The sequence below is a fragment of the Aquila chrysaetos genome, chromosome 8 (genome assembly GCF_900496995.4).
Source record: "Aquila chrysaetos chrysaetos chromosome 8, bAquChr1.4, whole genome shotgun sequence".
NCBI classification, from domain to species: domain Eukaryota; kingdom Metazoa; phylum Chordata; class Aves; order Accipitriformes; family Accipitridae; genus Aquila; species Aquila chrysaetos.
The window spans coordinates 5,599,129-5,613,443 of NC_044011.1; the positions used below are offsets into that span (position 1 = coordinate 5,599,129).

Consider the following 14,315-nt stretch of genomic DNA (forward strand, 5'->3'; position numbering starts at 1 on the left):
CCCCCGTCCCGGCCTTTGCAGCTCGGTCCCGGGCGCCTCCGTCCCCCGGTGCCTGCGGTGGGAGCGCCGCCCCCCCCCGCCCGCGGGGAACCCGGCCGCGGGGCGGGGCGGGGCGGGCGGGTGAGGGGGCGGGGCCTGGGCGGCGAGGGGCGGGGCCGCCGCCCGTCGGGGGAGCGCGGAGAGGAGAGGCGCGGCCCCGGGGGCGTGGGCCTGGGCGGTGGCGGGGCGTGGCGAGGGAGGGGAAGGAGGCGGTTCCGCCCCGCCCCTTCCCCGCGGCGCGGCGGGGGGGCAGGGGAGGGAGAACGGGGAGGAGAGGGGAGGGGAGGGGGGAGGGGGGGAGAGAGAAAGCGCGCACGCCCGGGAGCGCGCGCGGCGGCGGGGCGGGTCGAGGCGCGGCGCTGAGCGGCGGCGGCGGCGGAGCGGGCAGCGAGCGCGGGGCCGCGCCGGGGGCCGGGGCCGGGGCCGGGGCCGGGGCTCGGGGCGGGGGCCGGGGCCGGGGCCGGGGGCGGGCGGCGGGGCCCGCCGGTCGGCCGGCGCCATGGGCACGGTGCTGTCGCTGTCGCCGAGCTACCGGAAGGCCCCGCTGTTCGAGGAGGGGGCGGCCACGGTGGGGCACTACACGGCGGTGCAGAACAGCAAGAACGCGAAGGAGAAGGGCCTGAAGCGGCACTCGCTGATCTCGGTGCTGCCCTGGAAGCGCATCGCCGCCGTCTCCGCCAAGAAGAAGAGCTCCAAGAAGGTGCAGCCCAACGGCGGCTACCAGAGCAACGTGACCCACCTCAACAACGAGAACCTGAAGAAGTCGCTCTCCTGCGCCAACCTCGCCACCTTCGCCCCCCCGCCGCCCCCCGCCGCCGCCGCCGCCGCCGCCGCCGCCCTCGCCTCGGCGCAGAAGGCGCCGCCGGCCGCGCCCGCCGCCGCCGCCGCCGCCGCTACCCCGCGGCGGGTGGTGGTGCAGGCGTCCACCAGCGAGCTGCTGCGCTGCCTGGGCGAGTTCCTGTGCCGGCGCTGCTACCGGCTGAAGCACCTCTCGCCCACCGACCCCGTCCTCTGGCTGCGCTCCGTGGACCGCTCGCTGCTGCTGCAGGGCTGGCAGGACCAGGGCTTCATCACGCCGGCCAACGTGGTCTTCCTCTACATGCTCTGCCGGGACGTCATCTCGGCCGAGGTGGCCAGCGACCACGAACTGCAGGCAGTGCTGCTCACCTGCCTGTACCTCTCCTACTCCTACATGGGCAACGAGATCTCCTACCCGCTCAAGCCCTTCCTGGTGGAGAGCTGTAAGGAGGCCTTCTGGGACCGCTGCCTCTCCATCATCGACCTCATGAGCCCCAAGATGCTGCAGGTCAACGCCGACCCGCACTACTTCACCCAGGTCTTCGCCGACCTCAAGAAGGAGAGCGGCGCCGAGGAGAAGGGTCGGCTGCTCATCGGCCTCGACCGGTGAGCGCCCGCCGGCTCCCCCCCCCCACCCCGGGGATGCTCCCGGCCCCGGCCCCGCTCCCCGCCCGGACACGCTGCGCTCGCCCCCGGCCCGGCTTGGAGCTGCTGCCGCTCCCCCGGGGCCCGGCCCTGGCGAGGGGGGGGGGACGGGGACGGGGACGGGGGGGTCGTCCACCGCCGGACCGGAGCGCAGACTCCCCCCCGCCGCCGCCGCCGCTTCCCCCGCCCCGGGCCGCTGCTTTCCAGCCGTCGCTCCCTCCCCATCCTGCGGGCCCGGGGCTGCTGCGGCTCCGCCACCGGATTGAGTTCAGCAAATCGGGGAGGGGGAGGGGGGGGAACAACCAACCCCCCCGGACCCCCCCCCCACCCCACCACCCCCCCCGGACCCCCGCGGCTGGGGGAGCGGAGCGGAGCGGGGCTCCGCGGGCTGGCGGCGGGGCCGGCCCCGGTCACCGCATCACCGGGACAAAGACGGGGCGGGGGGGGGGGGGGGGGAAGGAGGAAAACCGACAAAAAAAAAAACCAACAAAAAAAAAAAAAGGGAAAGAAAAAAAATTATTGCTCGAAAAGCTTCACCGGAGGCGGCTGCGCGGGGCCGATCGTGACTTACCGGCGCCGGAGCAGCCGGTAACGGGACAGAGAGGCGGGCACGGCCCGGGGCCCCCCCGGCCCCCCCCTCCCCTTTATTTATTTTCTTTGAAGAGACTCGAATTTCCCGAGCGGGTCTGGGTTAAGGGAAATAACCGCTACTGTATCATGACATCAATGTGAAATGTCTTGTTCCCATCGTGCACTGATCATGAGTATTGTGTAAAGGATCTACTTGAGTGTGCAAGCAAGGAAAGAATCTACATGCTGCTATATGAATACTTTTAGAACAAAAAAAAAAACCACAAAAAAAAAAAAACAAAAAACAAAACCTACTAACCTACGGGGGGGGAAAAAAGAAAAAAAACCCTTCTTTATTCTTTCATTGTTGCTTTTACAGTGGTATTGCGCATGCAAACAGGAGCATTTTGTGTCTTCAAAAAAAAAAAATAATAATCAAAAGAAAAACCTTAACGAGAGATGGCTGTAAAAATTACACCCATGCACAAAGACCCGACACCACCCCGATACCGCAGTCTTGAGCTGGTATTCCCTTATCAGGCCTGGGGACTGATAAGTTTTTCTTGGGTTTTATTTTTTTTTTTTTTCTCCGTGTGCACAGTTCTAGTTTAGTTCTGGTCCATCGGGCGTTAAACTTGCAGACGAGAGGGAGAAATAACGTGCCATTTATTTTTATTTTTTATTTTTCACTTGAAGCTCTTCATCGCTGTACATTGGACCCTGCTAATGATACATGTGTACGTACGTTTTTTTAGTGCAATCTCTTCTGTAGATCTTTGTTGACCAAATTGGTGGGTATTGTTACCTATTAATTTATATTTGTCTCATTTTGTATGTATGTGTATAGTGTGTTTGTAAGTATGTGTGGTTTATAACCTGACCGACTGTGTCATGGGGCTCAGTGTGCCTGTAATTTAATCCCCTCCCCTTATTTTTATTTATTTTTGTACTGTGCTGATTAAATAAAAATGCACTGACCATCCATTACACGGCAGCGGTTCGTGGCGGAGTCTTTTCTGCAATCCCACACCCCCGACGCCCCCTTCGCGGCGCCGGGAAATTGGATTTGCTTTGACGAAAGAGGGGTTTAACGCAGCCGCGGGTTTAATCGCGTTACCGGCGCTGGGGTCACCCCTTCGCTGGGGGCTGGCCGAGGCGCTGGGAGAGCGGCGGGGCGAGGAGGAGCACCCAGCACGTGAGAGGTGAAAAATCGGGTTATCGGGACGCCAAAACTCCACTTTCCATCCGTGCACCATCTTCCCCGAGCCACCGCGCCGGTCAGAAACTGGCACCGCCATAGTGGGATGCAACTAATTGTTTTTTTTATTTATTACAGTGAATTATGTAAACAAAACCCCAATTCCATTATAGTAGGGTTTTTTTCTGCTCTTTTACACATTAAAATATCAGCAATTGAAAAAAAAAAAAAAAGTTCATTGCATTATCGCCCCAGGCTGAAAATTGAAATTCAATTTAGAAATAGTTAATTTATGGGAAAAAACAGGAATATATATATATTCTATATATTTTTATATATATATATATATAAAACCAGAGCAGGAACAGATAATATATTTTATAAAGACACATTTAATCACATACAATATTGCCATCTCATAGTATTAGAAATTTCCTAAACCTGCGATTTATTGCCGTCCATCATGATTTGATACAACCATTTCGTTGGAGGGATAGTGTATAAAAGTGCTGATTAAATCTCCTGCCACTACCTTGCCTACAGGTTAGTGTTACTGGTGGTGGGGGGGACACGTTTGGACTAGTAGATATAAAAAGCGAGAAGTGCAAATAGAAAGGCACAGCAATGACGAGGATTTTCCTTCTGATGCTTCCCTGGGAGGATGCAAACAGGAGCTGGGGTGTCCCATGGCTTCAGCGTTGGCGTTGCTCCTGCTGAGGAGCCGATGCTGGGATTAAATGAGGAGGTGGAGGGGCCTCGGTGCTCCTGAGCTGCTTGTGTGCGTGTGCTTGGCAAGGTTAGGAGCTGTTGCGTGGGTGGGATGTCGCCTTCAGGCTCCTGATGGCCCCAGTGGTGGTGGGTGACTTGTGTTGGCCATCATCTGGAAGAGCTTCTTCCCGAGGACTCGGGGCAGACCTGATGCGCAGAGCCCTCCGGCGCAGGAGCCCGCCGGGCATCCCAGAGCCGCTTACCGGGAGCAAGCGCCAGCGGCCGGGATGCGGCACTGGGATGCTGGCGGGGCCTGGTGCGAGGCCAGGGACTATGTGAACGGGAGGTCTCCGGCATGGGGCCTCCCCGGCAAAGCGCACAGGAGGGATTAAGCTTGTCCCACTTAAATACAGAGCTAGAGCTTCTCTACACTCGAGGTTCCCCTTAACCTCGGGTCTTGGTGGCAGTGGTCAGGTAGAAACGCTGCAGCAACCTGTCCCTACACCCCGTGTCCATGGCATTGCTTTGGGAAGCCTTTCATTAACAGGTCATTAGGTGAAGAGCCTCTTCCAGGCTTTCCAATTCCTAAAACGCTCAATTAAACATGTGCTCCCTGTTCGCCGGCTGGGCTGGAGACAGGCGGCCCCCCAAGGTGGGGTCACCATGCAGAACCGCAGAACCCCCCCGTGTCCAACAGGCTGGAAATCCTGACCTGACCAGCAGTGCCAGGACTCGGTACGTACAATCCCAACAGCCCCGCAATTTCACACGGCCTCCTGCGCTCAAAAACCACAGCAGCAGCCCGCTATGCAGTGGAAATAAAAAGCTTGTTAGTATATACGGCCCTCCTGTAAACACCAAGCTCAAGGTTATCTGAGCCGGGCAGATGTGGGTGCCGCGCAGTGGGGAAACGTGATGCCACCAGACAAGCCAAGGTGATGCACAACGCCCCAACATCCAACACCAGCAGCCGGGAAAACCCAGGAAAACTCTTCGAAGGGAACAGCCTGGATGTTTGCAGTCGGGTTTGCGCTGCTGCCCCTCGCCTGGCGTGGACGGATGTGCCCGGAGTTAAGTGTTACATAGTGCAAAGCGAGGGAGCCGCGGCCTCGGCCCCCAAGCTCCACGTGTTTCTAGACTAACCCACCTGCAGCAGGGCCTTTAGCCCTCCCTGAACCTCAGCGCCGGGACTAACACGAAGCCACATGGATCGTATAAAAATTCAAGCAAGGCCACTTGGTCCAAATGGGAGCCCAGCGGATGTTAGGTCACTGGAGAGGGTAATTAAGGCAAAAGCAATGTAGGATTAAAAAAAGTAAAACCTCTGCACTGTGAATCCCACTCTCCTTTCTGCTGGTGGACCTGTCTCCAAGCAAGGTGCCTTGATGGGTTAACGAGCTCCAGGCAGGAAAGCAGCAAGTCTAGAGGTGCGTCTCCACGTACCATCCCAACTCCATGCGTGCCGGCAGGGCTGGAAGAGCACGGAATGCCTCCCCGGCGTGGGAAGGCAGCCCTCCTTTCCAAACCTGGCTCCGGTTCCATCGGGATTTGGTCTTACAGAACCAGACTTCCTGAGCCGGGTATCTTTGGTTCCTCCGGTGGAGGCTGCATAATATTGCAAAAAATGACACAAAAAGGAAACACAGAAGGGCATATTGGAGAGGGTTTAAGAAATCAATGTGGGAAAGGGAGAAAAAGGTGTAAGTACCTATAAATGCTTTTTTTGGACTAATTCAGAAGCACTTTCCTGATATCCTGGCCTGTTTTGTAAGATGGATACAGGTCACTGGCTATTTTAAGCCTTTGTTGCATGTGGTAGTAAAACCCTCTCCTGAATTTGGGTTTGCTAAACCTCTAGCTTTAGAGATCTTTTTAGGCGCATGACCAAGTCACAGCTGAGCATCTCTAAATTAATCCCCTTGAAAAGTCCAAGGCACAGGAAGGGTGATCAAAGCCCCAGTCCGTCTTTCCTCCGCTCCCTCTCTCTCTGGGCTCGCTGCATCAAACGGAGGGGGATGCTAATTCCCCGGCACGCAGAGGATAAAACCGGAACGATGCTTGGTGAAATCCGGTTGGGATTGGTTAATCTTGGTTTCCACGGAGACGGTGCATTTCCGCCCGTGCAGGCTGCACTGGACCGGGTTGGTGACGCTGACTTGCAGAGCGCGTTTCTCACTGCAAAGGCAAAAGGGAAAAGAAGAGTCAGGCAGGAGGGATGGGATGTCGTTACCGTTGCTCAGACCTTGGTGCAAGGCGGGGAGAGGTGGTTTTGGATCAGGCAGCAAGCCGAGCCCACCGCGCTAAGCCAAGCCGCAGCTCTAAACCCAGCTTTCGGGCTCGGTTGATCCTTGCTCCCGCACATGAAGGTCTCCCACGCAGGGAGACGTGCACCCAGGGACTTCTGCATTGGGATCAGCGCTGATGGGGGAATATCGCTTCACGGGCAAAGCAAAGGCCGGGTTGCAAAAGTTCCGGGGTCTGCTGCCAGCTCGGCCACCCGCTCGCCGAATGACCTCGCGAGCAGTCACTCCTATCTCTATAATTACAGTAAGGATGATGACATCCCTTGTTCTGAGCTCAGAGGTTAAAAGTACAGCATGAAATAGCTAAAAGAATCACAGGTAGGGTGATTGTTTTTTTTTAATTCCCTCTCCAGGCAGACAGACAGACAGACAGACCGACCGTGCAGCCTCCTGGGGTCGGAGCGCCCTGAATGGAGGCAGCGGCTGGCCAGGCACAGGCATGGAGACAAAACTGTGTCACTGCAAACCATTCCCCAGCTTTTTAACCCTTTAACTTAGCTTTGGTGTTAAAAATTATTCTCATGAGTGAAATCGGGAGTTTCTGCCACCAAATTGGTTTTTCCTTGGCTGTTTGGGTCACTGCCAGTGAGGGACATCAGGACAGCACGGCCGGATGGCTGTCCATCTCTGCTCCAGCTGAGACAGGGTCCGGGATGGCTGGCAAGGATGTTCCCCTTTGCTAAAGGCCATAAAAGCCACTATTCTGTATCACAAATAACTTTCCTTGTACCATAAGCAGAGAAATGCCCGGCTGTTCCCTTGAGCTGGGGATGGAGACGTGGTGTGGCCAAGCTGATGCATGAGCCCCAGTCATGAGCTCTTTGGACCAGCAAAGAGCGGGTGTCATTGAGGCAGGAGAGTGAATTAGCAGGAGAAACGCCTGCAGCAGATCTGTCCCCCTGAGCCACCGCCAGCCTGGGGAAGCGGGAAGAGATGTACTGGGACTTGGCCTTTGGGAAATCTCTCTTGCGACCTCACCCGCACTTCGAATTCCTGAATTTCCAGCATTTCTTAGTATAATATTGAGTGGTTTAAAGACTCAGTGGCATCAACTCCAGTGGCATCAACTCCACTGCCTCTCTCGATGCTTTAAATACACAGAGGAGGATGTGCTGGGTTTCTGTTCTGCTGCGTTTAGCTTCCAGACCCGAGGTCTTGCCTTGCTTGACCTGTTACAGTTTTTTCACTGACACAGCCTAAGTCAGTCCTTCATGCAGCACAGGCTTAGTTTTTAACTTCATTAACACAGACTGTTCAAGACGTGTCACATCCCATAAGCCACATTTTTACCCAAATAATTAAGATGTTCACCACTTCCGTAAAAATGAATGGTTTGTTGGTTGGAGGGGTACTGGCAGGGCAGCAGCACACAAAGCCCTCACGTCGTCCCAGGTATTAAATACTTATTTACTCTTGCCTCAGTGAGTTGAGGCTAAAATCCCTGCTTAGTTTGCTATTTTTACCGTGTCTTAGCAGAACGAGCCGCATATGCAGAGGAGCCTCTCGGAGATTCCTGCCATCGTGTGCTTGGAGAGCAGGTTTAGCATCAAGTGTTCGTAACAAGGATAAATGCTAACGACTTTCCTTCTCCTCTCCCACAGTCCTCATCAAATTATAGGTAAGAAGATCGAGGGTCTGTCGCTGTTTAGCGTCAAGCTCTCTTGACCCTTTTGCACAGCGATAAGGAGCCCAAACCAGCGGAGAAGTGTCATTAACCTGAATTTTGACCACAAGCAGGAGCCAGGCCTGGAAATCAAAAGGTCCTTCATGTATTTTGAGCCCTGTGGCTGTGGGACCTTAAGCAAGAAGCTGAATCTCTCTAGGTCCCAGCTCCTGCTGGAATGACATCAACTAAACACGTCTACATGAAGCTAACATTGTCCTGGGATAGTGGGCTCTGGAGAAGATGCTCTGATCTTCGCCCTGTGTAACGTTTCCATTAAATAAGGACTTCACTTCCCCCACCATGTTTTCCAGGCCCCACCATGACAGTACTCATTCCCGGTCATACATTGATCGTGTGTTGCTTTTCTTCATGTGAGAAGAGGTTTCAGCCTCAAAAGCTTTTGCTGGCGGAACAGGACAGCTCTTGAATGGCATCCAAAGAGCAATCCACATGGGGATTTGCAAGTCCACAGCGGGATTACAAATCCCATCCTTGGTCTTCCCCGCTAGGCGATACAACACTGAACCCTGCCGCCAGCTCCACAAGCAGCTCGATGTGCTGGGACCTTGTGTCTTGGACACTGCTCCTGTGCTTGGTCAATTGCCAGCAAAGAAGAGGTTGGAGGAAATGTCAGTTTGGTTTCCAGTCCATCAGTCACATCAGCATCACACCTATTAGTGCAGCGGCAAAAAGGGGATATGACAGCTGCTGGCTGCCCTGGAGTAAGATGGTTTATTTATTGACTGAAAGGGAGAAAACAGCTGCCTGCATCAGCTGATAAACCGGATTAAAAGACCTTCCAAATCTCACTGCTACAACGAGATTTTACCGAGTAGCACAGCTGGGGAGATGCTTCCCCAAGTTCCTGCATAATTTAGAACCCAAAGGAAGAGTCTGATGGAGATGGTCCAGCATAATCCTGGAAATCCAACAAAGTCTGCCATAAACAAGGGCAACACACAGTGAAAATACCCTTTGGGGATCATTGGTGCTCTGTAAGACCCCGAGCAAGACACCGATGGCAGCGAAGGCAGAGACAAGTCCCACTTCCACTCAGACTTGGGCTAAAAGCTGTGTTTTCACTGCAAAATCCTGTCCCACCACGGTACTTTGCTCTTCCACCTCTCCATCTCAGTGAGATGATTCAGCCAGGAAAAGGTTGTTAAAGTGAAATTAAGGTGGAAGAAAGTTTGCACTATTAAATTTCAAGCTTGGAAACACACATCTATTCACCATCCATGCTTTAATTCCTTAAGTATTTCAATGGTTGCTACTATTTAAGGAACATTCATGAATTTACTCATTACTTATAAATAATCTTCTGGCCTTCTCACAATTTAAAGGACCAACTGGGTTTCATATTAGAGGTGGAAGATCTTGTCATTTAAAGACTTAAGGGCAGAACTGAATGTGTTTATGACTATTCTGTGGCTAAAGACACAGTCACAGTGCAGAGAGCTAAGTGACATGCCCAAGGTCACAGAAAACAGTGTCATAATTAAGAGCTAAACCCAAATTCTCCAACTTTCACATCTTTTAACCTCAGATGAGCAACCTGCCACGGCAGTCAAAATACCAGTCTCTTCCTTCATCCTGTAGATCTACTTGATTCAAGGATCTTGCCTTGGTTCAGACCCAGTTTCTTATCAAGAGCAACGTCCAAGCTTGCCCGTCTGTTAACAGGCAATGACTGCCTGCACGTTACGTCCTCAAAAGAGAGTTGGAAAGTTTTTGCTGCCTGGAGAAGACCCCTGCACTCATCTTTTTGCTTTCATCCCTTGTACTAACTGCATCCCAGCACCTCGCAGAGGTGCCGTGTCTGCCGGCAGGAGAGCCCTGCCCTGCAGATCCGACAGCGGGATGGCCAGGAGCCTCCGGAGCTGTCACTAGATTGACCCTCACTACAGGCTGTGTAGGAGAACTTGTTCCAGACATCAGCCTCTGTTTTAGTAAACCCTTTAAGAGGCTTCCGAGACACTTTTGCCGTCTCTCTTGTACAGACATACGTTTAGGAGACCATCTACAAGATGTCAGAGCTCATGTAGGTACCAAGCACAGCTCTGCCCAAGACCAGCCCCATCTGATCGCAGCTTTGGCTCTTCACCAAGCCCCGACGTAACCTGCACACTGACGGAAGTCAAGTCAATTAGGACAAAATGACGGATACTGCTGCCGGGCATCTTCTGGGAAATAAAATTACTTATTTTTAACAACGATTCCATTAGAAGAGACAGTGAGATGCAAGCACTGCCTGAGACTCTGCCAGAGAAAAAATGCCAGCCCCCAGCATCCAGGCGTGAAACTGCCTGCAAAACGTAAAAGAAAAAAAAAGAAAGTGCTTTCGTGGGAAAGTCAGGATCAACCCCAGTGCTGCTCCAGTCCTGCCAGGGAACCACATGGTAATTTCTGTATATAATAAACCACATGATAATTTCTGTATATAACAAACCACATGATAAGTTCTGCATATATTAAACACCAAGGTGTTTGTGTTTTCTGAAAACACAGGTCTTTATATAACTGCAACAATATTTTTGGGTGGAAACAGCCTCTCTTGACATCCTGGCGGTACAAGCCACAACCACTGATCTCAGCTGGTTGTGTGGGCTGGGGCTTCTCTTTGCTCTTTGGATTTCATGGCTCAGTGAGCTCTGCAGGACTGGGTGACTTCTCTTCCTTCATCTGCTCCAAACCATCATAGCATGCAAACTGCCTTTATCAGCTCACTTCGCTCATCTATTGACTCGCGCTCATTAGAGGAGTTAATGGCAAATAGTAGAGGCGATAGCTCTGGGTGGGAGCGTGCGTGTGTGAAGCACCACGAGCATTGCATGAACAGGGTCTGTGTGTATGCGAAAACCACATCCTGGAGCGAGAGCATCGTTAGAAATACAGCACGAGCTGATCAGACGCCCTGGTAAACGCTGGCAAAAGGGAAACCAGCAGAGAAGAGATGACTCCAAGTGGAAGCAGACTACTGGCCCATGAAATATTAGAGTTTTGACTGAGCATTTAATCTAGGACCTCAGGGAAAACACAAGCCAAGTAGCGCATAAATGGCCACAGACATCTGTCAGCGCTGTTGATAATACAAAAGCATCTACGTCGCCAATAAGTGGTAGGAAGCAAAACGGTGAAGGATGAGAGTGGAGAAAGATCAGAGGGAGTTTCCGCAAAGACGGAGGTGTAGGACTGGAAAGTTAAATAAATGTATTGTTAAATAAATGTTAAACATATGAGATGCTTAAGAGCAAACGCAGGTGACCTGGAATGCCTTGCAAGGAGCTGTGATGATAGGCATGAAAATACAGCAAAACAGTCGTCGATGAGATATTAGTTTATAGCTGTGAGCTCCGTCAGGAAGCACAGTAGGCTGCAGAGAGCCGGGAACATGCCGTGCCCAAGGACGGTGGTACCTGACCACGGTCTGAGGTGCTCCAGAGATGCAGCCCCATCACTCGCAAGGCTGGGAAGGAACAGTTTATGCAGATTTTCCAGGGTCTTTCAATGAGGTGCTGCCTGCCTATGGACGCAGCTAATGCAATCACAGAGCAGGAAGTAAGTTCTTTTTAGGAAGCAAAAGTTGGGTAGAAGATGGTAAAAAGCCAAGCACAGTAAGTGCCTGATTTTCATGACAACAAACCAGAGGGATTTAAATGAGGCTAAGCATGCAATGCAGTGTGAAACGAGGGCTCAGCAGCAATAAAGCGAATGGGATGTATTCCGGAGGGGATTTTTTTAAACAATCAAATCTTTCTAGAGGTCTCTTTCTGGAAAGACAGGCATCACTGTGGACTACTTGGTTAAGGCTTCAAGAGAGTGTGCAGCTGTAAACAAGATGTTAGGAAGCATTAGGAGCAGGATGAAGAATACTGAAAAAATTGTAACACCTTATATAAGTCAGTGCTGCAGTCTCATCTGGATACCGGCTGCAGGCTTTGAGGGGGTTCAGCACTGAAAAAAATATTAAAAGGCTCACAGATGAAGGGAGGATATAAAAAAGAAACCAAAAAAGCAGCAGCTATATTCCGTACAAAGAAAATACATAAGAAGCCGAGAGAGAAACTAGAGAGGTCTAAAAAAAGGCAGCTTTCAAGGCTCTGCTTCCTAACAACAGCCAAAGAGACAAACAGTAATATTGAGAATTTCAAGGTGGGTTAAAATAGCTTTCCAGGCAATGTGTAATCGCGCTGCTGTGGATCACTCCAGGCTGTGGCGCTCACTGCTACTGGGTGGCACAGAGGTGAGAAAAAAAATGAGCAGGGTCTAAAATGACATTGGCTATAACATAGGTAATAAACATTTATATATCTGAGTTACAACAGGTGTCATTTTTGGAAAAGATAAGTGCCTTCTGCATGAGGGTTTAAAGCACACTGGCTCTGCAGGCTGCATATTTGGCAGGGGAGGGATGGGGGGAGATATATCTCGTCGGACCACTTGTGGTTTTCTGCAACTTGCGGGACAATGATACTGGGGATATTTGGGCTCAAAGGAAAAGCTATAGTTCTCACTGTGAAAATTAAACCCACAATAGCTTAAACAGACACCAAAATAGGAACATCTAGTTTCTCAACATGCACAAGCGTTAAACCTGCACCGAAACCTCATGTGCATTTTGTGTCTCCCTGGCTGTAATCTCTCAGCTTTGCACGAGGAGCAAAGCACCGCGTGGGGAGAGCTGCTCAGTGCGCAGGACCGGCACGGTCCACGCCGTCATCGGCCGGCTGCGAACAGAATCATCCCCTGCTTTGGGGAGCTGGGGCAAGAGCAATCCCTAGGGAGCCACGGCATGAAGGGCATCACATGTAAATAATCCTGGGTGGGTATTTCATTCCAGGGAGAGAGATGTCCTGCTGCAAATATTCAGAGCCCGCAGGCTGCCGGCGCTCCGGCACGCTTCATCTTCTCTGTTCTGCCGCTGCCTCTCGGGGGGGGCAGTAACATTTGAAGTGTGTGCAGCTTCAAAGCACCGGGTCCCACTTCCATAAGAGATTTACACTCTTGGAGCATAAATTTCCCTAAGTAAGACTCAGATGATTTTGACAGCATCACCCCTGTGACTCCTTGGCACACTTCATTCTTCTTTGCTCTACCATCAGAGGAAGAAAACACCTTTTCTCATCCAGCTCTTATTAAAACACCCTGGCTTATGGAGCTACAGGAGGTTAAAAGCAATGATTTACTATCCTGTGTACCTGAGAAAATAATTTAATGTCCTCTTTGCCTCCTCGCGCTGGCTGCTGGACTGTATTAGCACCACCAAAGGAAATCCCCCTCCATCCAGCGGTCCCTTTTTAGTGCGGCCCTGAAGCTGCAGCTGGCAGCACTCTTCATCCCATGGGTTTGGTTACCAATACTGAGAAGCCCAGGGTGAGGAGATTAACCGGGACCCATTTTTGGGTGCAGATCATTCCTCTCTGCTCATAACTCAAGAGCAGCTGGATCAGCAGGGGATGAACATGCATGGTAGGTAGTGTGCCGCTCATTCAGCATGTGCTGCATTACTCACACGTGCACTGAAGGGACACAACATCCTAAACCACAACGGGTTTTCAAAATCTGCTTTATGAAATCCTCTCTGAGGTCTTGCACAGTGAAAGCACAAGACAAACAGGATGTTTTCTCAAACCGTTACTTGCTTTTTAGAGACATAGGGTTGTTGGTGTTGTGGAGCTCTTCTGTATCAGGTGGTCTTGGCTGAGATTAGATATTAAGATAGATCAAAGCTATGGAAAAGAGAGACTATAAAGAAGTCAGACATGAATAAAGGAGATCTCAAGTCAGGATCAAAAGGCCTTCCATAGTCAAAGGTCAGAACAAGTCCTCCAGGCATTTTAATGTCAAGAAAGGTCAGCTGAGTTAAACATGGCTCTGGCAGGTCCCTTCTCACTGTATGGTTTTTCAAAATTGTCTGCAGTCAAGTGACAAATGATACTGTGAATTTTTTTTCAGACTTCAAAACCAGCAAATGTTTATGGCTTATTTCTAATACAGTTTTGTACCTTGTGGTCTATGTTCAGGCAAATCACCTCAGAAGCTGGAAGAAGTGGCTTTTCTAAAGCACTTTTTTAATCTGCAAGAGAAGGACCTGGCTACAAACTGCAATCCCACATCATTCCACTGAAAACTCAACCACTCCACTTAAAAAGTGGCTTTCAATCTTTTCTGGCTCAGACTTGCTTGTGTTTCATTTTTCTCTGCAGCTCACGCTGACATCTATTTACCAGCGCAAACCACAGAGCCGCTCGCCTTCAGTTTTGGGAACCGTACAGTACCATGTATTACAACATCATGCTAGCGAGTTGCGTCAGCAACTCTATTTTTGCCCTTTTAATGAAAAACAAGATTTGGTAATATCTGTACGCTACCAGTGAAAAGTGTTGTA

At 51.6% G+C, this 14,315-nt stretch overlaps 2 protein-coding genes across 2 annotated transcripts in view; one reads left to right on the forward strand and one right to left on the reverse strand.

Moving 5' to 3' along the window:
• The first annotated feature begins 388 nt into the window (after nucleotides 1–388).
• Nucleotides 389–3,046, forward strand: CDK5R1 (cyclin dependent kinase 5 regulatory subunit 1). The gene has a single exon (XM_030021147.2). It carries the CDS (start codon nucleotides 539–541, stop codon nucleotides 1,445–1,447), a length of 909 nt encoding a protein of 302 aa, XP_029877007.1. The 5' UTR covers nucleotides 389–538; the 3' UTR covers nucleotides 1,448–3,046.
• Nucleotides 3,047–3,624: 578 nt separating this feature from the next.
• The window catches only part of MYO1D (myosin ID), a 161,957-nt gene continuing 151,266 nt past the window's right edge, over nucleotides 3,625–14,315 (reverse strand). Inside the window, exon 22 of the mRNA XM_030021143.2 lies at nucleotides 3,625–6,133. Within this exon, the coding sequence (XP_029877003.1) occupies nucleotides 5,977–6,133 (157 nt within the window). The 3' untranslated portion in view covers nucleotides 3,625–5,976. The remainder of the gene's footprint in view (nucleotides 6,134–14,315) is intronic.

Bases quoted from the DNA above. Each gene is read 5' to 3' on its own strand.
- CDK5R1 (XM_030021147.2), top strand. From the start codon at position 539: ATGGGCACGGTGCTGTCGCTGTCGCCGAGCTACCGGAAGGCCCCGCTG.